The 26,497-nt window shown below is 37.1% G+C and overlaps 1 protein-coding gene across 1 annotated transcript; it reads left to right on the forward strand.

Annotated features, from left to right (window-relative positions):
* The first annotated feature begins 467 nt into the window (after nucleotides 1-467).
* On the forward strand, nucleotides 468-5,472 carry LOC132279014 (cinnamoyl-CoA reductase 2-like). The gene is made up of 7 exons (XM_059780931.1): nucleotides 468-2,302; nucleotides 2,863-3,032; nucleotides 3,249-3,287; nucleotides 3,382-3,567; nucleotides 3,893-4,055; nucleotides 4,637-4,826; nucleotides 5,138-5,472. Exons 1-7 carry the CDS (start codon nucleotides 1,969-1,971, stop codon nucleotides 5,274-5,276), a joined length of 1,221 nt encoding a protein of 406 aa, XP_059636914.1. The 5' UTR covers nucleotides 468-1,968; the 3' UTR covers nucleotides 5,277-5,472.
* The last annotated feature ends 21,025 nt before the right edge of the window (nucleotides 5,473-26,497 follow it).

Here is a 26,497-nt window from a genome sequence, read left to right on the forward strand (position 1 = left end):
AATGTTATGATAGTGAGTTTTGATTTTACATACATATGAATTAGTTTTTATACAGCTTTTGATTTTATAGAGAAGATACTCAACGAATTAGTGACCCCTATGCATGTATGGGTCTTATATATCTATCTGTACTGGCACGAGTCATTGCCATAAGATTTTTCTCTTATGCCGTCACCCAATCAATATTAAAATGCTATTATCACTTAAAAATAAAAATAAAAAATCAACTCAAAATATAATTAAAATTATAAGAGAATCAAAGAGAGTTTAATTTGATCTTTAATTAAAAAAATAAAATTAGAAGAACATAAAAATTTGATTAATTCTTTTTTTTTTTGGAAAATAGAAACTCCCCGAGCAGGACCTTTTAGGACTCACCCCAAATTGCAAACATGTGTCATGCGCACCAACCCTTCAACACGCAGAACAGTCATCTTGAGAAATAGATTCAAACCTGTCTCTAAGCTCCAACATAAGCTATGCCTGGGGCAAAATTTGATTGATTTGTCTGTTTTATAGGTGATGAATTTTGATATTGACAACATATTTATTATATATTACCCACCGTTGCTGCCATAACCACCAAAAAAGCCACGACCTCTCCCACCAAACCTACCGATCTGCCTCTCCCACCAAAAAAGCCACCGTTGCTGCCGAAGACAGAGACGCCTCTCCCACCAAACCCACCGAAATTGATTTACATGGATAGAGGTAATGAACTTGAACCAAAGAAATTGATTTACATGGATAGAGCCTAGAGGTGACGAATGATACAAGTGTAACCAACAGATGCAACAAACGTAGACGCGCTTTAGGAACTGATTACAATTTTTATGCACTAAAGCCCTGTCTTGGATCACTTCACAGCTCAAAAGATTAAACCATAATCATCCACCGAACAAATTCCTACCACTTTACATTTCAACAGCCAAATTATTGTTTCAACCAAAGATTTGTTCCTCCTAATATGAACTTCAGAAACCAAAGCTTCAACGGAATCCGGCAACCATCTGACAGCATGAGTCTTTAATGCCTCCCCAATGGGGTTTTCAAGGTCACATTCATGATACAGAGAAAACATTGATGGCGGTGGTGGTTGGCCGATGGCGTAAAAAAAAAAACACACACACACACACACGCACAAAATGTCATTGAGAAGGATGAGCAGGAAGCTTCACGAAACTGGTCTCTCAACGCCGGACTAAACTTGGTCTGCTCCGGCGAGCCATTGGTCCACCCATTTTCTGTGTGCCACCAAGCAATTGGCAGATTCATTTAATCCGGTTGATTCCTCCGCTTCTACTGTGCCTCTTTTGTTTGCAATCAAAGACACAACAGTGGCGGTCGTCAAGCATACGACATGGGTCGCACATCCAATTGGATTACTGCAAGTATAGTCCTGTGTCGCATCTTGTAAAGAGACTTGAAATATTTGAACAACAGTGAGCTTCACGAATTCTTCGGGAAAGGACATGAAAACACAGCTTGCCGCCGATGATAGAGAGTCGACTTCGTCTTCTCCGATTCGCCTCTGGTTCAAGTTGATTTGGGTATATTATTGGTGGGTTTTGATGCGTATGAGAGAGGAGAGAGATGGTTGTGGCAGTGGCTATGGTGGTGAGAGTTAACCAGAGAGAGAAAGGTGGGTTAAGATTAACCAAAAGAGAGAGATAAAACGTGCTGAGAAGAGAGAGAAAAGAGGCACGATGTTGCCGGCTCAGCCCTCCACCTTCTCTCCTCAATTGCCTGCCGGAGAGCATGAAAAGGGTTGATAGGGGAGGTAAAGATGGGATGGTGGTGGATTCTGGGACGACCTTCACGATGTTGCCGGCGGCTTGGACAGCCGGTTCTTCGCCCGCCGGTGAGTGAAGGGGAAGAAGGGGAATTTTGGGTCTGCGACGTGGTGGATGTAGTGAGAGAAAGAGAACAGGATGAGGAATACAGCTGTGCAAAATCTATTGGCTTGTGATGCCATGTCATCAAAGTGACGTGGAACCTCAATTGCTGCCAAATAATTTCTTCCTTGGGGTGGACCATATGTCCACTTGTCTTTGTCTTTGTCTTTGGAGTAGGCATAGGGATGATTCTGATGCCTATAATACAGCCTATGTATGTATGTTAAAAGTTATAACAGAGACGCTTCATGTAAGAGAGAGAGAGAGAGAGAGAGAGAGAGAGATGGCGCAGTCTATTGAGAGAGAGAGAGTATGCGTGATAGGTGGCGGAGGGTATGTGGCATCATGGGTGGTGAATTTTCTACTTTCAAAGGGCTACATGGTCCATGCAACTGTTAGAGACCCCTGTATGTACTCTTCTCCTCCGCCTTTTCACGATTTTTATTATTATTTTGGATTCAATGTGTTACAACTTACTGATGGAAGGATTTAATGAGAAGGAAGTGATTTTATCATGGAAATGAAAGATTTATTACATTGGTTGAAACGATAATTTTAGTTTTGGCTGTAAAAGAGAGTTTTGTTGTTTGAGATGAATGAGATTAAATTAGCTAATTTGAAAGAATTAGATTTCTTTTCTGAGGATTTGCCTAGAAATCTAGTAAATTTTGCCAACAAATCTGTATTCCATATATTCAGTAAAACATTTTTCATTATTTGTAGATTCAAATTCACTATTTCTTACCACTGTACCAAGCAGAATAAGCTATCCCCAAACTATTTTTGCGCCATCTATTTGTTTATTTTTTTATTTTGTTTCCAAAAGAGACATTTGGAGCCTTAATTTTCCACTGATTCCAAGATTTTTAAATAAAATTTGCAACCCATTTATTAGTCTCTGTAGTTGTGTTTTTTTTTTTTTTTTCCCCGCAATTAATTGTAAGTTGTGGTTAAAAATGGTTTCTAGGTGATGAAAGAAAGAATGGTCATTTGAAGAAACTGAAAAACGCTTCGGAAAATCTGCAACTCTTCAAGACAGATTTGCTAGACTATGAAGGTCTCTGTGCTGCCATTGCTGGATGCACCGGGGTTTTCCATGTTGCCAATTTAGTCCCTTCTGACGTGCCTAATCCCGGGGCAAGATTTCACTCATCAAATTAATCCCCCTTGAACTCTGTTTAAATTTTGTGCTTTTAAACTCTTTCCTCTTTCATTGGGATAATGTGCTTGTTTTTGTGAAAGCTTTGGGCACTCTAGTGTATAAATTCACTTTAATCCTTAGCTAAATGGCTTAGACAAGTGTATATTACAATTGTGTATATTAAAACTGATATGGATGTGTGCATTGCACAGGCAGAACTCCTTGAACCAGCTATAACCGGTATGCGCAATGTATTAAATCCTTTAATCCTTAGCTAAATGGCTTAGACAAGTGTATATTACAATTGTGTATATTAAAACTGATATGGATGTGTGCATTGCACAGGCAGAACTCCTTGAACCAGCTATAACCGGTATGCGCAATGTATTAAATGCTTGCCTGAATTCTAAAGTGAAAAAAGTTGTGTTTGTGTCATCTGTTGGTGCCGTTATCTTCAACCCTAATTGGCCCGAGGATCAGGCCATGGACGAAAACTGTTGGACGGATGGGGAATATTGCAAAACAGCTGAGGTATTTGATTGCAAGTTCTACACATTATTCTGAATGTCTTATAATTTGATCTTAATCAAGATTTAATTATTGTTGTTATTATTTTGTGCAAGCATTATTTATACATTGTTCTGTATGGCTTTTATTAGTGAATCTTCTTATAACCTGCCTAGCCTCTCTGCTTCTGCCTATCTAATAGAGTAGGCACCAACTACAATTATCTATATTACAGTAAATTTTGTTTATTTTTATTTTTTATTTTTGGGTTCAAATATATATATATATATATGTGTGTGTGTGTGTGTATATTAAATGTATACTGAGCTTCTTTTAAAATGAATGTCAGTTATGGTATTGGCTTGCCAAAACTTTAGCAGAGAGTGAGGCTCTGGAGTATGCAAGAAGAAATGAAATCAACATTGTAACAGTGTGTCCAAGCAGTTGCATAGGGCCAACGCTGCAGTCCACAAGGACTGCTAGTAGCTTAAATCTCCTGCCCCATTTGAAAGGTTTATACTTTATAACTACATACATCTATTAAGTTTTTTATTTTATTTTATTTATTATGCAAAGTCAAAGATGCTGTATACTTAATTGGACAATCCCGACATAGAAAAAGGGCAAATCCAATGCATGAGGCTCCTGTCAGGCTGTCATCGCTAGGTTTGGGGAAGGTGAGATGTATGCAGCCTTGCCACTGCATGCAGAGAGGCTGTTTCCTTTTTTTAAACCCGTGTCCTCCAAGTCACAATGGAGCAACCTTATCGTTGCGCCAAGGTTCACCTTCATTGTAATCTGGACATCAGATCACCAAGATGGGGTGAAAGATCCTGATCAGAGAATTTGGTTAACAATCTTTCACAATGGGCAGTGGAAAGTATAAATGGTAATGAAATACAAGGCTATTTCTCATGTTGGAATATTATGCAACAAGGAGTTAGTAATCTTTAATTTAGGAATTCAAGTACAAAAGACAATGAAACAGATTCTCGCAAGTATTCTATGAAATTAAGGATTGATTACCTTGGCATTCTTTAGGTACAAATGTTTTGCTTTATTTTTGATATCCTTGAACTGGTATGGAAATCAGGTGGAAAGGAATCCGTGGAAGACGAAGATCTTGTTTTTGCAGATGTGCGTGATGTGGCCGATGCAATCCTCCTGGCATATGAAAAGCCTGAAGCAGAGGGGAGATATATATGTTCATCACACACACTTCGATCTAGGGTTTTGGTGGAAAAGTTGAAGAGCATGTATCCCAACTACAATTACCCAAAAAGGTAAGTTGAATTATTATGTTATAGAGATCAAATCCTATGGCTTCTCACTGCAGGAATGCTGAAAATGGAGTAAACTTAAGGCACGGAATATAAGGGTCTGTTTGGTTTGTAACTCATAAAGCAGTTTTCAATAATTTAGAAAACAGAAAACTGTTTTTACAGAATTATAAAAGACAGTTCTATGAAAACATGTCTTTTTTTAACTGGTTCTCAGAAAACTAAACCAAGCAGGGTCAGTTTCACCCATCAACATGTAGCACTCTTATTATTAGGTAATTTACTAATATTTGTATCCGATGATATCATGACAGTTTTACCGAAACAAAGCGGGATATAAAGATTAGTTCGAAGAAGTTGCAGAATTTGGGATGGAAGTCTAGGCCATTAGAAGAGACCATTGTCGACACTGTTAAAAGCTACGAGGAGAGTGGTTTATTGGGTAATGAATAGCAACATATGTTGCAGAAATGTATCTTTTACTATGTGTTTATCTTTTTCTACAAGGTGCCTTTCTGTTGAAGCTTTCATCTCTAGTTTCTTTTTATTATATAATAAGTTGTAATGTAAAAGAAAAAATTTCAAAGTTTCAATTTTAAGTGTTCAATTCTGTGTTTACTGAACCATATATGGAAAGTAATTGGCTGTGTGTTTGTGTGTTTTGGTCGTGGCTCAGCAATGATATTAGAAACTAAAAGCCTTGTCAATGTGTTATAACATGAGAAATTGAGAACAGTTTTAGAAGCACTTGGACATCCTTTGGTGTGGTCCCATTAAGAGCAATTTTGTTGCAGCAGTAACTAACGTGAATCTTAACATGGGCTGAAAATTGAGCTATATAACGAGCACTCGAGTCTTTAGCATAGAGAACTAGACCCATTGATTCTTGAGTGATCGGTCATTTAAGATAAAACGTTCGAACGTTTCTGACTTGCATTTATGAGAATGGATATGACATCAATTATCATCGTAACTATATGATAGACATCATTCTCACTCACATATAAGAGTAGAATGAATTCGCCACTCACATAAATCAGTTGAGCATTACATGAATTTGATCACAAATATGGACCAAAATCTCAATTGGCCCATTTGTGGGATTATCATTTATTATTATTATTATTTTCATCGGAAGAATGTTAGGAGTTAGTGATTAGAGGGGAGAGGAGGGCTACAAGGCTCAAACACAGGTTCTCAAGCACAGGAATCAACCCAACTACTCAGACAACACGGAATATAGGCTTCGGCGTAAAAGCCCTTGAAATGTACTTTCTATATATATAGCTAGCAAGCTAGCCAGCCAAAAAAAACTCACAACATACCATTACATTATATTACACTAAATGGACAATGCTTAACTATTCACCGGTGAGTAGCTTCATCTTACTCATTTTTTATGTGTTCCAATAACAAAATAACACATCAGCTTTAATAAAAAAATCAACAAATCAGATCGACCCGTTTTAATTGGGTAATCACCTTTCTCTTCTTTTTTTTTTTTTTTTTCTCTTTCATCGATTCCCAAACCTATGCCCTACTCTCTCTACTGTTCTTCTTCTTCTTCTTCACCCTTTCTCTTTTAATTCTCTTTTTCATTGTATCCCAAACCCTTGCCCTCCTCTCTCTCCACTCTTCTTCTTCTTCTTCTCACCTCTATGGGACATCATCAATCAATAAGCGAACATGTCTGATTTGTGTTTGGGTTATTTTTCTTTTTCCTCTCGTGCTCCATTGAACATCATCACTCAACATGCAAGCAAGAACTGTGGGTTCAACTAGATCTTGTAGTGGAGATATGATTTAATTCTTTACTTTGCACATTTAGAGTTTAATTTTTAAAAATTTATTTATTTATTTTTTAATTGGAGAAAAGTTTTTTATAAAATGAAATAATAAGACAGAGGGAGATCCGAGGGCATACCCTGACACGAACACAACAAAAGGCATAGGGAGAAACCAACATGATGGTTGCCCTCACCAAAACGCAACAAACAACTAAACCTTTAAAAACAAGCAGCAGAGCAATGAACCAAGTCCATGGTCCTCAAAAGCCACATACACACACAGAGAAGCAGTGTACAGAGAAGACCTAAAGCCACAGCCCTCGCAAGCACGACCCTCACAGGTCACATACAACAAAGAACAGAGAATGTGACATAATCCACAAAATTAAAACAGAGAAGCGGCAGCAGCTGAGCCTGTGATCATCCCATCCTTAAGAAATAAATCACTTCTTGAAGGCAGGATCCCAAGAAAACCATGACTTCCCAAAGAATTGAACCAACTCTGGCCCTCACATGGCACAAGCATACACAGAGAAACAGTTTACTCACAGGCATCATTTTTCAAAAGAAGTGTACAGCGAATCGATGAAAGAGAGGAGGGCCTTGGGAATTGATGAAAGAGAGACAAAAGCGAAACGGTGATTACCAAATTAAAACAGGTCGATCCAATTTCTTTCTTTTTTTTTATTATTTATTTTTTGATTTTTTTTTTATTAAAACTATGTTATTACGTTATTAGAACACATAAAAGGTGAGTAAGATGAAGTTACTCATCTGTAAGTAGCTAAGTATTATTCTTAAATTATATTTATAGAAACTTGAACTCTCCATATTCTACTTTAAAAGATAAGAAAGTATTATTGAATTATAGCTTTTGATTTTTTTAATATACTTAATCAAACCTCTTTGTTTATTAAAAAAATTTGAATTGCATGTTTTAATTTTATGTATTTGGGAGTACCAAATTAGGAGGTTTCCCAATTCTAGAATTTCAGATTTAACTTTACAATCCAAACACGGATTAATTTTCAATCGAATCAGATCTCAGATACAAGCACATCCTTTTCATGCCCTACCCTTCTTATAAGAGTCTGATTGGTCCCAAAGTCATAAATTCTCCCTACCAAGTTATTCATTTTAATATTTGCCTAAGTAGTAGTACTTACCATCTTGACACGAGAGTGGGCATTTGACTAATATAACCTCATAGAGATCATTCACCACAAACATGGCCAATAGGACAAGAGCCCCTAAAAGTTGAGCATTGGACCTATTTCTACCCAACCTTCTTGTCCCTTTACTTAATTTGTCCCAAAGTAGTATGCACAACTTACTGACCTCTTATATATATATATATATATATTGGCATGACAAGTTTGATTAATACACAGGTTAAGCCAAGACAAGGGACAAATTAAGCCAGCTTAAAAAGATCACTGAGTCTATGAATATAATACAATATAATTACCAATGATAAACTAAGATTAGTTTATATTTGCAAATTTAATATATATGCTGATGTTGGAGGACCACAAATATTGGACCAGCTAAACATGTGTGGAATTGGATGGTCGAATGCTTAAATCTTAATACAAACAAAAGATTGATTATATATAGTTAACCCCTTATTGATCTATATAGTGTGTGTGTGTGTGTGTGACTGTGTGTATATGTTAAATTATTGAAGTGGTGATCTCAAGGTCCTGACAGAGGTTAATGGGAGTGAAAATGATTAATTAAAGGAGAACTATGGCTTTGGAATTTATATGTTAGATATACTGTATTCATAGATATTCTTAAAATATGCTATAGAGATGAGAGAGGGTCAGGTGCACTGTAAAGCCCATTCAGGATCTAGTCCACCATGTTCTTATAGTAATTAACAAATAAATTCTTAAAACCTGTTATTTATTTTATTTTTAGACTTCCGTATACGATTACGTACAAAATGTAAATCCTAAATATTCTGCCATTTTTTTATATGAAATTTTCGTTCGATAATTTCTATATTATTTGTTTCCCAATTTCTATATTATTGAGTTAATAATATCATTATAGTTTAAATATTGTAGTTTATATTTGATGACATAATATTAATGTCTAAATAATAATAACCTCTTTATGGTTTCAAAAATAATACTAACTTTCCTTGTTAGTTAGTCTAGTCGGTTTACTAAAGAGGTAAAAAGATCATTATATCCATTATACTTTTAATATTTTTAAATTACAAATTTCTGTCTTTTTCTAGCTTTCTAATGGCAAAATTGGATTTTAAATAAATGTCAAAAAAATATTGACGAATTTTATGAAATTTTATGATAAAGAAGGTCATTGTTACTCTGATTAGAACTACTTTATTGGTCAGTCTAATTTTTGAAATTAGAAGAAAGGTCTTATTATTTAGGCATTCAAAAGGGAGGTCAATGTAATTTACCTTGTAAAGGTATACTAATATTTTTTTTACCCAAATTTGGCATTTGGTACCACCACTACAAAAAAATAGCCGAGTGAACAAATCTTTGCCGGAACCCACATGGGAGATGCTAGGCCGAATAGTTACAGATGTCACGTCAGTATAGGTGCGCAATTCTTCCAACTAAGGGTAGCCAATATTGTTATACCAATTAGCAATGCTAATGTGGATTGCTAGCCACATCGACAATTGTGCTGACGTGGCTAGTTATAGTGTATTGCTACCGGTTGCTTACGGTATGGGTTAATCGCTATTTATTATTTTATTTATTTATTTTTTTTGTATATATTTAATAATTAAAAACATATTAATTTTTTTGTTTGTTTGTATTGTTTTAAACGGCTATTTTTTCAACCACTTGAATATATATTTCTTATACATTTGAATGAACAAATCTTTTAATACATTTAAATTAACATATTTTCTCACAATTAAATAAATAAAAAAAGACATTACATATTTTCTCACAATTACATAAATAAAATAAAAATAAATTACTAATTTTCTCACAATTACATAAATAAAATAAAAATACATTACATATGGTTATATTTATTTTTTTCAACTTGTGCATCGCTTATTTTTTCAACCGTTGTAATTTGTGGGCCCAATTTCACTCGCAATATGTATGTTACCTACAACGATTGCTCTTGCGATTCTTCACATGGGACTTACTGTTTGCCAGTCCCATACCAAACAAGCACTACACCGGTTGCTCTAAGGTGCCTCGATCCAACCAAAGGAGTTTTAGTTCGACCAGAAAGTCATGTCAAATCGGCATTTGCTTGGTAGCTTGCTAGAGCAAACAAGGTAATTAGAGCATTTAATTCCCTGGCAAAAGGGAAGTCCTAAGTTGTCATATCAGTAAAATCCATTTTCCCTTAATTGACGTTGCAACTTGGAGGTCCTATTGATTCCAACTCTCACCTATTGTAACAAAAGTTTATTATTACATGAGATTCCATCAGAGCTTGCTCGAGCTTACACTAAACATAACTCATTTATGTCCAAGTAAAAGATCTTACACCAGCATATTTAAACTAACATATTATTCCCAGTGGACTCCAACACTTAGTTTAATACACTTACTTTTATAGTGTAACTTTAGGTTCATTCATTGCATGTTCATTGCACATTCGTTGCACTTACTCATTTTCAAAAGGATAACAATTTTTTTTTTTTTTTTTTTCGAAATATAGGATAACAATGTTAATTTATCGCTTTAAATCATGTGTTTTTATTGTTTTCCTTGGTGTAATCGTTACTTTCAGTTATTACTTAAGCTCTAAATATTTGAATGTTCGTGGAGTGTTTGTTCGGGCTTGTCCATAGTGGAATGTAGCAAAGACCTTTTTATTATAACTGAGAAGAACTTGCAATCAATCTTCATCTAGTTGTAAAGTTAATGACGAGAAAGTTAGGTTCTGTTTGGATTACAACTCCCAGAACAGTTTTCTATTTTGGGAGTTACACAAAACTGAAAACATTTTTTTTTTTTTTTCCCTGCTTGGGTCTATTTTTGAGAAACAGTTTTTATAAAACTGAGTTCCCATAGTGTGACTTTTCAGAGAACAATTTAAACCTATTTTTAGAATTTTCAGAGACGATGAGAGACTCTTTTGAAAGCACGGAGAACAATTTTGGGACTTAAAAAATTGACGCTAACCCTATTTCGTTTATAACATAAGCGGCGCAACATCTATTCTCTCTCTCTTCAACCTCTTTTCAACACATCTATTCTTTCTCTTCAACCTCTCTACAACTAAGAAAATATGGATGTGATTCTTAAAGATCATTATTTACACAAAGAGAAGGTGGATCTGGTTCTTCAAGCTCTCTTTCTTTAGGTAAAACACAGTAACACTTTCTACTCAAGTGCAACACATAGACTCCCTCCCTTCCTCACGATTTATATGGTTTTATGAGGTTTCTCATACTTGTGGTTTGGGTTAAGGGTTGATTGTGTTTGATTTCGTTGATTTTCTTCAGATGTTTTATTCATATATGTGGCTTAAAGATCTATTGCTTCTAAAAATATTTTTTGTTCAAGTAATCTTTTAAACTCTCTCTCTCAGTGTCTCTTTGCATTTGTATTGATATTTTGTGGATTAAATTTTCTAAAACCTTCACTTTTGATCCATTATATTAATTGCTCTTGTGATTATTGAGAAGCTTATGGTTTAATTTTATTTCTAATTTGTTTTGGGAAATATTAATGGAAGAAATTGCACAGTTTCGGTAATTTTTTGGTTAGAACATCCAGAACAATATGATGAACATTTTTTAATGGCGAATTTGGATTTTAAATAAATGTCAAGCATTACATAAGCAGAAAATATTGACGAATTTTTTGATAAAGAAGGCCATTGTTACTCTTATTAGAACTACATTGGAGGTTAGTCTAATTTTTGAAATTAGAGGAAATATCCTATTATTTAGACATTCAAAAGGGAGGTCAATGTAATTTACCATGTAAAGGTATACTAATATTTTTTGCATCCAAATTTGGTATTTGATCCCACCACTATAGAAGAAAGCCGAGTGAACAAATCCTTGCTTGAACCCACGTGGGAGATGCTAGGACGAATAGCTACAGATGCCACGTCAGTATATGTGTGCAATTCTTCCAACTAAGGGTAGCCAATAGCTATACCAGCTAGCAATGCTGATGTGGACTGCTAGCCACATCAGCAATTGTGCTGACGTGGCTAGCTATAGTGTATTGCTACCAGTTGCTCATAGTATGGGTTAATCGCTATTTATTATTTTATTAATTTTTTTGTATATTAATATTTTGAGTTCAAAAAATTAAAAATATATTTATTTTTTTGTTTGTTTGTATTTTGGGTTAATTTCACTGACACCCCCTCAGGTTTGGCCAAATATCAGTTTCAAACATCTTTCGAAAATAACTATCACTTAGGTCCATTTTCGCTTTTCCGTCACAGTATCCGTTAAAAAATAGGAAAAGACAACTTTGTCCCTAATTTTTTAATCATATTTATTTCAAAATATTAGATAAGCTAAATAACTATTATACCCCTAATTATTGACTAATTATACTTTCTGGACCCACTTTCTGTTTGGCTTCCAAGATGGACGTGTACGGTCGATTGTTTCGATCGCCAGCTACCATAGCACCAAGCAGAAGACGATCGTCGACAAAGACGATGACGACGACAACCCCACCTGGAATAAATTAAATTATATATTTTTGGTTCCTGTATAATACTCTCTCTATAGAGAGAGCACTCAAAGGCCAAAAAAAGTAGTTAGCACACGTCATCAAAAGAGGATTTAAGCTGTATTTTTGTTACATGTTTATGGTTACAGATTATTTAAGTTAATTATATTTCACATTTGTCAGGCTTTCTTCTTTCATTCTATTTTCCCTTCTCAACAAAGACTTCCTTTTACAGTGGGATTTATAGGCAGCATACTGGGTATTATATATATTTATATAAAATTATATTTCACATATCTCAGGCTTTCTTATCTCATTCAATTTCCCTACTCAACAGAGACTTCCTTTTATAGTGGGATTTAGAGGCAGTATGGTGGGTAATATATATATATATATATATTGCGTCCTCTCCCGCTGCGAAAACTCCATAAACACCGCCAGGAAGCTCTAAGCATCAATGAGAAGCTGGCGAGAAAGTTTCAGTCAAACCTAAAAGGTGAAGCGAGCCTTCTTCACGATGTTGATGTAATTTCTCCAATACAAATCATCCCCAAAATCATGCAAATCAAGCCATCGCCAACACAAATCAACCCTAAAATCATCTCCCCAATCCCAATTCCAACCCGAACCCATCTTCATCAATGATTCCTGTCAAGAGTAATTATTAGGGGCCTTTTGAAATTGTATGATTGATCGATCAGTCTACATATATGAAGATATATATAGTCTTTGAAGGTTCCCCAGCCGCCGCGGGAAATGAACGGATTCGGTATGGCTAGCCTATCGATTGTCGTAACTCCTAGTAAGACAGCAATTGAGTTCTTCTTTTCTTCGTTGCGTCATCACCGTTGAATATTTCTCGTCGCCGTCGTCGATTTGCTGTCGCCAGTTTTCTTTAAATAATAAGAAAATTAAGTGGGGACCAGTTCGTTATATCCACAGGTGGCTGGTTAACAAGTGGTGGACTATACCCCAGATTGGCCACTAAGAAGGGTTTTGGAGAGACGATTGGTGAGGTCGGAGATTGTGGTTTGGTGTTCATCCACCACGATTAGGGTGTCGCCGCCGCTGTCTCTTGTGCTGATATCCCGTCGGTGTTGGTGGTGTTGTTGTGCTTGTGTCTATAATATAATATATATTTCAATATAATATATATATATATATACACACACACACACACACACACACACATGTTTATGTGTGTATATAGGAGTATATATATGTCTGTCTGTATATATTATATGATTTATAAATTTACAAAATTTTAAAGCTTTTGAATTCTTAAAGAAAATAATTTAGTTAGTCAAACTTAAGTCAAATGAGGGTAAACATGTCATTTAATAATTAAAGAAATAATTTAGTGGGTTAACCCAAAGTCAAAGGGTAAGAAAGTCTTTTTACATGTAAAAAGTGGTCTAACACACCTGTCAACTAACTTTTGGGGTGTAAGTGAAAAACGGAGCAAACGTTTATAATGTGAGTGATAGTTATTTTCGAAAGATGTTTGAAAGTGATATTTGGCCAAATCTGAGGAGGTGTCAGTGAAATTATCCCTTGTATTTTTTTATATATCCATTTGTAATGTCCATATATAAACTAATCCAACGGTAAAACTTGCTTGGGCTTACATTAAACATAACTCATTTATGTACAAGCAAGAGATCTTGTGTGATGACCCTATGGGCGGGTGTAAGAGACACTGTCAGGCTACCACACTGGCGGGCTACAGGTGCACAGTCCCACATCGTCTAGGTAGAGAAAAGGTGAAATGCTTATATGTAAGTGTGTCATCTCCAATTGGTATGATGCCTTTTGGGGTGAAGCCCAAGAACAAAATCGTGCAGGCTCAGGCCCAAAGCGGACAATATCATACCATGTGGTGGAGTGGGTCGTGACAAATGGTATCAGAGCCTGACCCAGCCGGAAGTGTGCCGACGGGGACGTCGGGCCTCCAAGGGGGGGTGGATTGTGATGACCTTGTGGGCGAGTGATCCGTGGGTGGGTGTGAGACAATGTCAGGCTACCACACTGGCGAGCTACGGGTGTACAATCCCACATCGCCTGGTAGAGGGAAAGTTGGAGTGCTTCTATGTAAGTGTGTCAACTCTAATTGGTATAAGGCCTTTTGGGGTGAAGCTCTAGAGCAAAACCGTGCGAGCTCAGACCCAAAGTGGACAATATCATACCATGTGGTAGAGTGAGTCATTACAAATGGTATCAGAGCCTGACCTAGCCGGAAGTGTGTCGACGAGGACGTCGGGCCTCCAAGGGGGGTAGATTGTGATGACCCTGTGGGCTGGTGCGAGAGACACTGTCAGGCTACCACGTTGGCAAGCTACGGGTGCATAGTCCCACATCACCTGGGTAGAGGAAAGGTGAAGTCCTTATATGTAAGTGTGTCATTTTCAATTGGTATGAGGCCTTTTGGGGTGAAACCCAAGAGTAAAACCGTGCGGGCTCAGACCCAAAGCGGACAATATCATACCATTGGTGGAGTGGGTCGTTACAAATAGTATCAGAGCCTAACCCAGCCGGAAATGTACCGACAGGGATGTCGGGCCTCCAAGGGGGTGGATTGTGATGACCTTGTGGGCGAGTATGCCGTGGGTGGGTGCGAGACACTGTCAGTCTACCACACTGGCGAGTTACGGGTGTACAATCCCATATCGCTTGGTAGAGGGAAATGTGGAGTGCTTATATGTAAGTGTGTCAACTCTAATTGGTATTAGGCCTCTTAGGGTAAAGCCCAAGAGCAAAACCGTGCGGGCTCAGACCCAAAGCGGACAATATCATACCATGTGGTAGAGTGAGTCGTTACAAATGGTATCAGAGCCTGACCCAGCCAGAAGTGTGCCGACAAGGACATCCGGCCTCTAAGGGGGGTGGATTGTGATGACCCTATGGACGGATGTGTCGTGGGCGGGTGCGAGAGACACTGTCAGGTTACCACATTGGCGAGTTATGGGTGCATAGTCCTACATCGCCTGGGTAGAGGAAAGGTGAAGTGCTTATATGTAAGTGTGTCATCTCCAATTGGTATGAGACCTTTTGGGGTGAAGCCCAAGAGCAAAATCGTGCGAGCTCAGGCCCAAAGCAGACAATATCATACCATATTGTGGAGTGGGTCGTTACATCTTGCACCAGCATATCTGAACTAACATATTGTTCCCAGTAGACTTTAACAACACTTAGTCTAATAAGCTTCTACAGTGTAGCTTTAGGTCCATTCATTGCACGTTCGTCACACATTCGTTGCACTTACTCATTTTCGGTAGGATAATAGTTTTTTTTTTTTTTTGAAATATAGGACAACAATGTTAATTTATTACTTTGACTCGTGTATTTACTGCTTTCCTTACCTTAGGACCTGTTCACTAACATGAATTAATTCTTACTTTCTACTGTCAATTCTGAAAAAGCAAAAATAAAAGTGAAATTACGTTTATTAAATTACTTTCACTTTTTCATTTTAAGAAAGTACTTTCTAATTTTGTGAAGAGAAGAGAAAGTGAGAAAGATTTCTCACTTTCTCTACTTTCTGTACTGTTCAGAGAAATTAATTCCTAACACTGGAGTGCTAACTTAAAACCTAAAAACGACGTTGCTCACTCATTCTCATTTATATTATCACAACCCTAGCCTTTCTCACCTTTATATCATAGTCGCTTCAAGAAACTTCAATCAGGGCTCTAGATCGTGCTCCCTTAGAATCTGCTATTGTCGACCCGCAACATGTGATACCCTTCGATTCTAGAGCCACGGATGATCAAATTCGAACACAGATCCGAGGGATACCAAACAATTAAGTATATAAACAAGCATTGATTACAAAAGAAATAAAGAATAAAGAATAAATAGGTTGAAAGAATCTAAATAATAAATCCTAAATATAATAATTAAATAATCCACTAAATCTAAAACCTCCAATATTTGTTACAACTCGGGAATCCATCTAGTGGACCCCTAATAACATCCCAACTGTAATTAAACTGAACCAAAAAGAAAATCCAAAACTGAAACATAAATAAATAGTCCTACGTAGTCAGAGGAGTGAGTGAACTGTCTCTGCTCAGCACGAACAAGCTCTAAGCTTGGAACTGACGAGCACCTGAAAAAAATAATAGTGGGTCAGGCCTACGAACAAGTTCTACTCTACTATAATCTAAACAGAGACCTGATACGTAGATACATTCTAGATAACTCAACAATAGCTAAATAGTCCATATATATATAAATACACACTATAGGACGCTCACTAGACCATAAGTCTGTCTCAACCTGAATAGAAGGTAACATGCAAATCGCACATAAAGTGGGCATGTATACCTAGACCTACCAGGGGACCAGATGTCTACTAAGTCTAGTTATCCATCATAAGCAATATAACGCACCCTAACCATAATCCTGAGACTCAAACTCATATCACGGTACCATAATCATATATATATAAATCCATCCAAAACCAAGTTATGTCATTCAACTGTTTATTGACCTGACATAAATATAAGTTGGACTTAACTTTTATAGTTAATCCATTCCCTTATTCCAGAGTAGGTAGGACTTAACGTTTTGAGCTAATCCATTCCTAATATGCCACCGTCCCATATTGGTGCATATAATCCACAAATCCAATAATTAATGACGTAAATAATAAATTAAAACATCAATTAAAATCTAGAGAAGAGTATAATAAAACAGTCATATATCTACTGAGCATATTATACTGTAATATACAAGAGTAAATTTATAACCATCCATTTAACTTGCTAACATGACGATAAACAATTAAATCCTTCAAAACCATTAACAACATGCAAATTTAATTTTACATCTCATGATGTTCAAGTTCATAGCATAGATTAATCTTTCTGGGATTTTAACATGCTTATTTAATCATTTAAAACCATCCACAAAAGTTCATATTTACACTGGAACCCTGAAAACCCAAAAACCTGTCAAAATACACCTACTGGTGTATTCACAAAAGGGGAGTCGGCTCCATTAAAGGTAGAACCGGCTCCACTCCCAAAGGAGCCGCCCCCTTACTATGTGGAGCTGGCTCCACATTGTAAGGGGGCGGCTCCTTTGGGAGTGGAGCCGGTTCTACCTTTAATGGAGCCGACTCCACTTCAATGGAGCCGCCTCTATTGAAGAGGGAGCCGCCTCCACTCTTCCCAGACTCCATCTTTTCCGTTTTCGGCGTGTTCCAGTCCCTCTGTCTTCCATTGCTAAGGTTCCTAAGTGTCTGAACTAGGTCCCAACACATCCCCATCATGTATACAACACAGTATGCATCATTAATATCAATTAAAAATACATAATTACGTAACACAATTCAAGATTAACAATTTCTAACAAAATCACATAAAACTGTTTTAATTTAGAATTAACATGCAATCAAGACCAGTTTTAAAGTCCGATTAAATCCTGGAGATTATCTAGGCATGCACATAACACAAGTCTAAGGGAAGGAGTAAGATATATAACTTGCCTTTGAGATTTTGGACTAAAATCTTTACGTCGTCTTCCTAAACTTCCGGCAATTCTTTCACTATTCTCAACTTCGCTACTGCTCCTGGTGCAACCCACAAGAAATATTCTTCCTTCCTCCTTGGTCCGACCTTTAATCTATAGCCGAAACCCTAACTTTTCTCTCATAACTCTTTGTATATCTTTCTTCCTACGTGTTTACGTGAATAGGGTTTCTAAACCCTTGGCAGACATATAACAACATATATATAGGCTTACCTAATTCTAATTATACTTAGGGAAGGAAAAGAAAAATAAAATAAAAATATAACTATGTCGGCTATCCACTACATGATTTCATAATGATATATAAAACCCTAAAACTATATTATACATATATAATGAATAATGATACTATTTTAACTATTAATAACAATTAACAATTAAATTAACCTTATATACATATATACCCATATATATATGTATAACCATCCATGGGTATTAACTGTACCCATTTAACCTCTGACCCAAGTAGTCCATGAGACCCAAACAGGTGGTCCATCACTACTGTCCAAATCCATTCTTAAATAAAAATTTTAAAAAAACAAACTAAAATAAACACTGAATCACATAATGTACTTAACCAATTTATTCAAATAAAAACAATAATTTAAATTTCCACACAAGCATACAATTTCAATTAAAACAAATAAATCAATTAAACAATTAGCCAAATAAACAAATAATGAAAATAAAATTGCAATAAAACCATAAAATTGCAATAAAACCATAAAAGAAATACTGAGACTATCATTTTAAAATTAGGGGTATTACATTCTTCTCCTCTAACAAAAGGAATTCCGTTCTCGGAATTCGCTCTTACCTTCTTCCAATATTTTAAGAAACTGCGAGCAAATGACATCCTCCTGTTCCCAAGTAGACTCAGCCTCATTACAGTGACTCTACTAAACACGCACTAAAGGTATAACCTTATTGCGAAGAATTTGATCCCGATGGTCGACAATATGACACGGTGACTCCAAATATGTTGCATCCGGCTGTAACTCAATCTCACCAACATCGATATGCTGATACTGATCCTCATCTCGTAGAAATTTTCGCAACATGAAAATATGAAACACATTATGCACACGATCTAAATAATCTAGAAGTGCTAACCGATAAGCTACAGTTCTAACTCGATTCGTAATCATGAATGGACCGACAAACCGCGGTGAGAACTTCCCTTTCTTCCCAAAGCACATTACTCCTTTCATAGGAGACACTTTGAGTAGAATCTGATCTCCAACCTGAAACTCCAATGCATGAGTAAGACGATCGGCATAACTCTTTTGCCTACTCTGGGCAGTACGAATGCGATCCCTAATAAGAGCAATCTTCTCCGAAGTATCCTTAATGAACTCAGGACCCAAAAATCTGTTCTCTCCAACCTCCATCCAGTAAACAGGAGATTAACATGGTTGGCCGTATAATGCTTCAAACGGTGCCATACCAATAGTTTTCTGAAAGTTATTATTATACGCGAACTCCACAAGTGGCAAATAAGCTTCCCAGTGGTCCTTAAAGTCAAGGACACATGAACGAAGCATATCCTCCATGATCTGATTAACTCTCTCGGTCTGACCATGTGTCTGAGGATGATAAACAGTACTAAGATGTAACTCTGTACCCAAAGCTTGTTGAAAACTCTTCCAAAATCATGGCACAAAACTCGAATCCCTGTCCGATATAATAGACAATGGAATGCCATGTAACTTTATAATCTCTGTAATGTAAATCTCACCAACTGCTCCGAAGTGAAATTAGTGCGGATAGGTAAGAAATGAGCTGATTTAGTCAACGTATCAACGATGACCCAAATGGAATTCTGATCCTTAAATGAATTAGGCAATCCCTCAACAAAATCCATAGAAATGCTTTCCCATTTCCACTCCAGTATAGGTAGTGGCTGTAGAGATCCTAGCGGCTTCTAATGATCAATCTTGACCATATGACAAGTACTACACTGGGAGACAAAAATAACAATGTCTTTCTTCATATCTGCCCATCAAAACTGCCGCTTCATATCCTAATATATTTTGTCCCCTCCTGGATGAACAAAAAGCTTAGAATGATGAGTCTTAATCATCACATCATTCCTCAAATCATCAGTAGAAGGTATTACTAAATGCCCTTTGTACCTCAAACCTCCATCAGTCCTAATATAGTAAAATGGAACATCCCCAGAAGCTATCTCTGTAACTTTTTCAATGCACTACTGATCCGTGAGTTATGCCTTCAAGACCTTGTGAATGATAGAAGGTGTAACTACCATACAAGCCATAAAAGCATCAGACAACTCATCAACGGTCTTCAAAGTATTCCACTCAGTGGTGAATAAAGTAGAAAGATTCGCATAGGGGCGGCGATTGAGTGCATTAGCCACCACATTTGCTTTTCTTGGATGGTACTGTATAGAGAAATGATAGTCTTTCACAAACTCTTACTATTTGCGCTGTCTTATATTTAGCTCCCGCTGAGTGAACAAATACTGCAAACTTTTGTGATCACTAAATAATCTGAAGGACTCGCCCAATAGAAAATGCCTCAAATGTATAAAGCAAAGACCACAGCTGCCAACTCCAAATCATGTGTTGGATAATTAAGCTCATAAGGCTTAAGTTTACGAGATCCATACGAAATTAGTCATTTCTCTTGCATCAAAACACGCCCAAGACCTTACAAAGAAGCATTTGTGTAGACAAGATACTTTATCCCGCTCTGTAGAGTAGACAAAACTGGTGCAGACGTCAACTTGCTTTTTAGCTTATCAAAAACTTTCTGACAGTGTTCATCCCATACGAATCGTACACCCTTCTTAGTCAAATGAGTGAGTGGTCCTGCTATCTTTGAGAACCCTTGAATGAACCTACGATAATATCCTGCCAACCCGAGGAAACTCTGAATCTCGGTAGGTGAAGTAGGCTGTCTCCACTCTATCACTGCTGAAACCTTAACAAGATTTACCGCTATTCCCCATTCTGACATTACGTGACCCAAAAACTTCACTTTCCGCTGCCAAAATTCACATTTCTCGAACTTGGCATATAACTGGTGTTCACGAATCATTTGCAACACTGTGCGAAGATAACTGACATGATCGTTCTCCGACTTAGAATTGATCAAAATATCATCAATGAATACAATGACAAACTGATTCAAGTAAGCCTTGAAGCTCTGTTCATTAAATCCATGAAAACTACTAGTGCGTTAGTCAATTCGAAAGGCATGACACGAAACTCATAAGATCCATATCTAGTGAGAAATACTGTCCTAGGAACATCTTTCTCCCTAACTCGAAGGTGATGAAATCCAGAACGCAGATTAATTTTAGAGAAGTATATAGATCCCTTCAATAGATCAAAAAGATCATCAATCCTGGGCAAAAGGTACTTGTTATGAATAGTAACCTTGTTCAATTCCCTGTAATCTATACATAAACGAAGTGAACCATCATTTTTCTTCACAAACAAAACTGGTGCTCCCCAAGGTGAAGTACTCCTATGAATAAAACTCTGACTGAGCAATTGCTGAATCTGATCCCTCAACTCTCGCATCTCCACTAGTGCTATCTTGTATGGTGCTCTGGCAATAGGCGTAGTGTAATACCCCTAATTTTAAAAGGATAGTTTCGGCATTTTAATTAATTATTTTATTGCATTTTGTTTGCTTATTTGCTTATTTACTGATTTGTTTAATTGTTTTTATTTAATTGAATTATTTATTTTAATTATTTGTTTTCATTAATATATGCTTATGTGAAAATTTAATTATTTGTTATCATTAATTGTTTAATTAGGTTATGAGAGTAATTTAATTATATCATTTTAAATCATGTCAAATTAGGGTTTTTCTTGGTCACGTTGGGGAGTTAACCGACTTAGCTATATAATTAATTAATTTTCTTTTCCCTTCTCTCAATATAATTCGAATTAGGGTTGTGTTTGTATAAGCCTATATATATACCTTTATACGTCTGCCAAGGGTTAAAAACCCTATTCACATATACGGAGAAGCAGAGAGAAATAACAGAGAGGTTTAAGAGGAAAACATAGAGAGAACTAGTTAGGGTTTTGGCCGAAGGTTGGACCAAGGAGGAAGGAAGGAAGTTTGCTTGTGGATTGAACCAAAGCAATGGGAGGTTTGACGATAGTTAGAAGTCGTTGGAAAATTCAGAGACGACGGTGTAAGGTTTCAAATTGAAACCTAAAGGCAAGTTCTATTCATAACTCTCTCCATTTGACTCGTGTTCTTTATATACCTAGTTCAATTCCAGGAGTAAATAACTTTAAATTAATTTGTTTTAGATGTTGAATTCGATTAAAACAGTTTATGTATTAACAAATTGTTAATTGCTTGAATTTAAGTTTTCTTGTGTGAACACTGATTTTAATTGGTTTAATTAATGCATAATGGATCTAAATAACTTCTGAAATACTTTGGGACCTAGTTCAGACATCTAGGAACCTTAGCAACGGAGGACAGGTGAACTGGAAGTCGCCGGAGAAGATGAAATTGACGAAAACAGGAGGAAAGCTGGCTCCCTTTTGAAGGGAGGCGGCTCCCCACTTAAAGAGGCGGCTCCCCATAAGGGGGAGCCGGCTCTACACACTCTGGAGGCGGCTCCCTTTGTGGGAGAGCTGGCTCCACTCAAGAGGGAGGCGGCTCCCCTTGTGGGGGAGGCGGCTCTTCCCCTTTTGATGTATTTTTTATTCTGGGCTGGGTTTTTGACATTCCAGATGTAATTAGGGGCTGTAAATGGGCAGTTAAATGATGTCTAAAGTCATATTAAAGCTCCAGGAGGCATGATAATAAACCAGTTAGGGTTTATAGCTAAAACAATATAAAATTCTTAATTAAATTGACATACTGTTATTGGATGTGGAGGATTTAAAATTTCTTAACCTTATACTAGCAATTTTCTGTGAATAATTATACAACTTAAATCATGTTTCAGTGGCATAAAATAAGCATGTAATTTATATGTTTTTCTATTTTGTTTATTAGGAAATAATTGATGTTTACATAGTCTATATGTATTATCAATTGTTGGATTTTGCGGAGTAGGATCAAATAAGCATGTTAGTTCATATATTTCTATTATGCTTATTATGGATCAATTGATGTTTACAATTATTACCAGTATTATCAATTGTTGGATTTTTGGATTATATGCACCGGTATGGGACGGTGGCATGCTAGGGATGGATTAGCTCAAAACGCTAAGTTCTACCTATTCTGGAATAAGGGAATGGATTATAAAATAAAATCTTACTTATATTTAAGTCAGATCAGCTGAACAAGTTGAGTGACTAACTGGATTTCTTATGGATGGATAGGATATGTATATAGTAGCACGATATGAGCTTAAGTCTCAAGATCGATAGTTAGGGAGCGTATATGCATTGCAATGCATAACTGGCTATGATAGGTAGCGGTGTACCCTGTTAGGCTTAGGTACACATGCCCACTTCGGGTGCGTTTTGCATATTGCCTCTATTCAGGTTGAGGACCCCTTTGTAGTCCAGTGAGAATCCCTTAGTGTGGATATATATATGTACGGACTATATAGCTATTGTTGAGTTGTTTAGGATGTACACGCATATTGGGTGTCTGTTTGGATTGTAGTTATATAGAACTTGCTCGTGGGCTTGACCCACTATTAGTTTTCAGGTGTTCGTCAGTTCCAGGGTTAGAGCTTGTTCGTGCTGAGCAGAAATAGTCACTCACTCTTCTGACGACGTATAATTTCTCTTCATGGTTTAGCTTTAGAGTTTATTTCAGTTGTTTACCTTTTTGTTTGAGATTTTAATAGGGGTTCACTAGATGGATTTCTGAGTTGTTTAATTAATGGAGGTTTTGGATTATTGATTTTTAATCATTTAATTTTAAGGATTATATTTTAGAATTCTTTTTAGCGTATTTATTTATTTATTTATTTCTTATTACTCTTTTGTATTTTGTGTTCATTTATATATTAATTGTTTGGTATCCTTCGGATCTGTGCTCGGACTTGATCACATGTGGCTCTAGAATTGAGGGGTATCACAGTTGGCATCAGAGCACTCCAGGTTCAGTGTCTCTAGGGTTAATTCATATTAAGACTTTCGCGTAGCGTATTATCTTGTTTAGAGCTTTAAGATTAGGATTTGTTGTATTCTTTTACGGTCCGTTTAAAATCATACTGATATCTGTCTTTCTGTGTTAACAAAATGGTTAACACTAGGAGATGACAGAACATGCAAGGAAACAGGAGGCAAAGGGGGGCGGCATGTAGGTAACAATATCTCCTACGGCATCAACAGATTGAGGAAGAGCAGCAATTGCCTGGGTTTTAGGATGATGATGGTCTGTTTCAGGAAGAGCAGGAGGAAGTTCAGCAGACTTTGGATCAAGGAAGAGATCCAAATTACCCTCCTCATATCAATAACCTTATTGCTCAGGCTATAGAAGCAGGGGTAATAGCTGCACTTCGGAATCAACCATAGGTTCAACAGGCACTTGTACCAGCACCAGTGTTCCGATTGATCCTTGGGAAAAGGCTAGGAGTTTTTTATAAAGGGGAGCCCACCTGAGTTCACAGGCTCCACCGATGCGAAAGCAGCTCATCAGTGGAAGAAGGATATCGAGCTACATTTTCGAATGGTTCAGTGCATAGAGGTTCAAAAGCAGATTCTTGCTACATTCAAGCTGATCGAAGATATACTACAGTGGTGGGAGTCAATTACCACCACAGAGGAGAGGACTTCATTGACTTATGATCAGTTCAGTGCTCTTTTCAATGAGAAGTACTTTCCTTATGCAGTTAGGACAGCTATGAAGACTGAGTTCGTTAATCAAGAGCAGGGGAACATGACAGTGGCAGAGTATGAGTAGCAGTTTACACGCTTATATCTTTTTAATCCAGAGGAGGTAGATACAGAGGAGGAGAAACGTAACAGTTTTGTTAAGGGACTAATGTGGTCTATTAAGCAAGCTATTATAGGCAGTCTAGCCTACACTACTTATGCTCAGGTGGTAGACGCTGTTCTACAGTAGTATCAGTTGACCGTGGGGACTCTGCTAATCAGTCAGCTAAGAAAGGGAATGGCAATGGACACCGACAGAATGATAAGGGCAAATTCCAAGGATAATAGTTTTGGAAAAAATACAAGGGTGGTTCAGATGCTTACAGGAATGGGGCACCTATTCAGAAGCAGCAGGATGGGGGACCATAGGCAGAATAGGGTAAGCCACAGGCTAACCGATAGAGGAGGCCATTTAGCACTTTCCAGGGTAGTTGCTATACTTGTGGAGAGTATGGTCATACTTCTAGGCAGTATCCTAAAGCAGGATAGGGACAATGACAACATGCGCAGCAGAGACAGAGGGCACCGGTACCTTTACCCGCTCCATAGATTCAGGGGCAGACATATCCAGCTTTACCAGCACCGCCATAGCCTCAGGGACAGGCACCGCAACAATTGCATTATGGCAGGGTGTACAACCCCATGCCACAGTATGTTCAGGCACCTCAGGCTGTTGAGGGTATGTTTTTTATTCATGGTTCATAGGGTTGTGTTTTATTTGATACGGGTATGTTTTTTATTCATGGTTCATAGGGTTGTGTTTTATTTGATACGGGTGCTACAAATTCATTTGTATTTAAATCTTTTGTTGCATTATCTAGGATGATGACATGAGTATGCGATAGACCTCATGGTATTTCTACACCTTTAGGCAATACTACCATTTTACATGAGAGTGATGGGCTTGTGATACTAGAGATTGGTAGGCTCAGATTTCTAGCTAATCTATTGGTCCTAGACATGCACACTTATGATGTGATACTTGGGATGGATTGGTTATCTCACTACCATATCCAAGTTAATTGTTATGATAGGTCTATTGTCTTCACCATACCTGGTCAGGATACGTACGTTATCGCTATGCCACGTTCTAACGGGGTCACTAGCACTTATTTGTTCCATATAGAGGAGGAAACAAAAGAGGAGAGTACTGTGTCATTGGATAGTATACCAATTGTACAGGAATTTTCGGGTGTTTTTCAAGAGATTCTAGGATTACTACTTAGTTGAGAGATAGATTTTGTGATTGACTTAGCTCCAGGCACTACGCCTATTACTAGGGCACCATACAGGATGGCACCAGTGGAGATGGGTGAGTTGAGAGATCAGATTCAGCAATTACTCAGTCAGGGTTTTATTCGTATGAGTACTTCACCTTGGGGAGCACCACTGCTATTTGTGAAGAAGAAGGATGGTTCATTTCACCTGTGTATAGATTATAGGGAGTTGAACAAGGTTACTATTCAGAACAAGTATCCTTTGCCCAGAATTGATGATCTTTTTGATCCGTTGAAGGGAGCTATATACTTCTCTAAGATTGATCCGTGTTCTGGATATCATCAATTTCAGGTTAGGAAACAAGATGTTCCTAGGACAACGTTTCTCACTAGATATAGATCTTATGAGTTTCATGTCATACCGTTCAGATTGACTAATGCACCAGTAGTCTTCATGGATTTGATGAACATAGTCTTCAGGGCTTACTTAGATCAATTTGTCATCGTCTTCATTGATAATATTTTGATTTATTCTAAGTTCGAGGACGATCATGCTAGACATCTTCGTACAGTGTTATAGACGCTTTGTGAACACCAGTTATATGCAAAGTTCAAGAATTGTGAATTTTGGCAGCG

Source organism: Cornus florida, unplaced genomic scaffold, assembly GCF_030987335.1.
Source record: "Cornus florida cultivar Cherokee Brave unplaced genomic scaffold, ASM3098733v1 CherokeeBrave_3.0.0_Hap2_Chr10, whole genome shotgun sequence".
In the NCBI taxonomy this organism is placed as follows: domain Eukaryota; kingdom Viridiplantae; phylum Streptophyta; class Magnoliopsida; order Cornales; family Cornaceae; genus Cornus; species Cornus florida.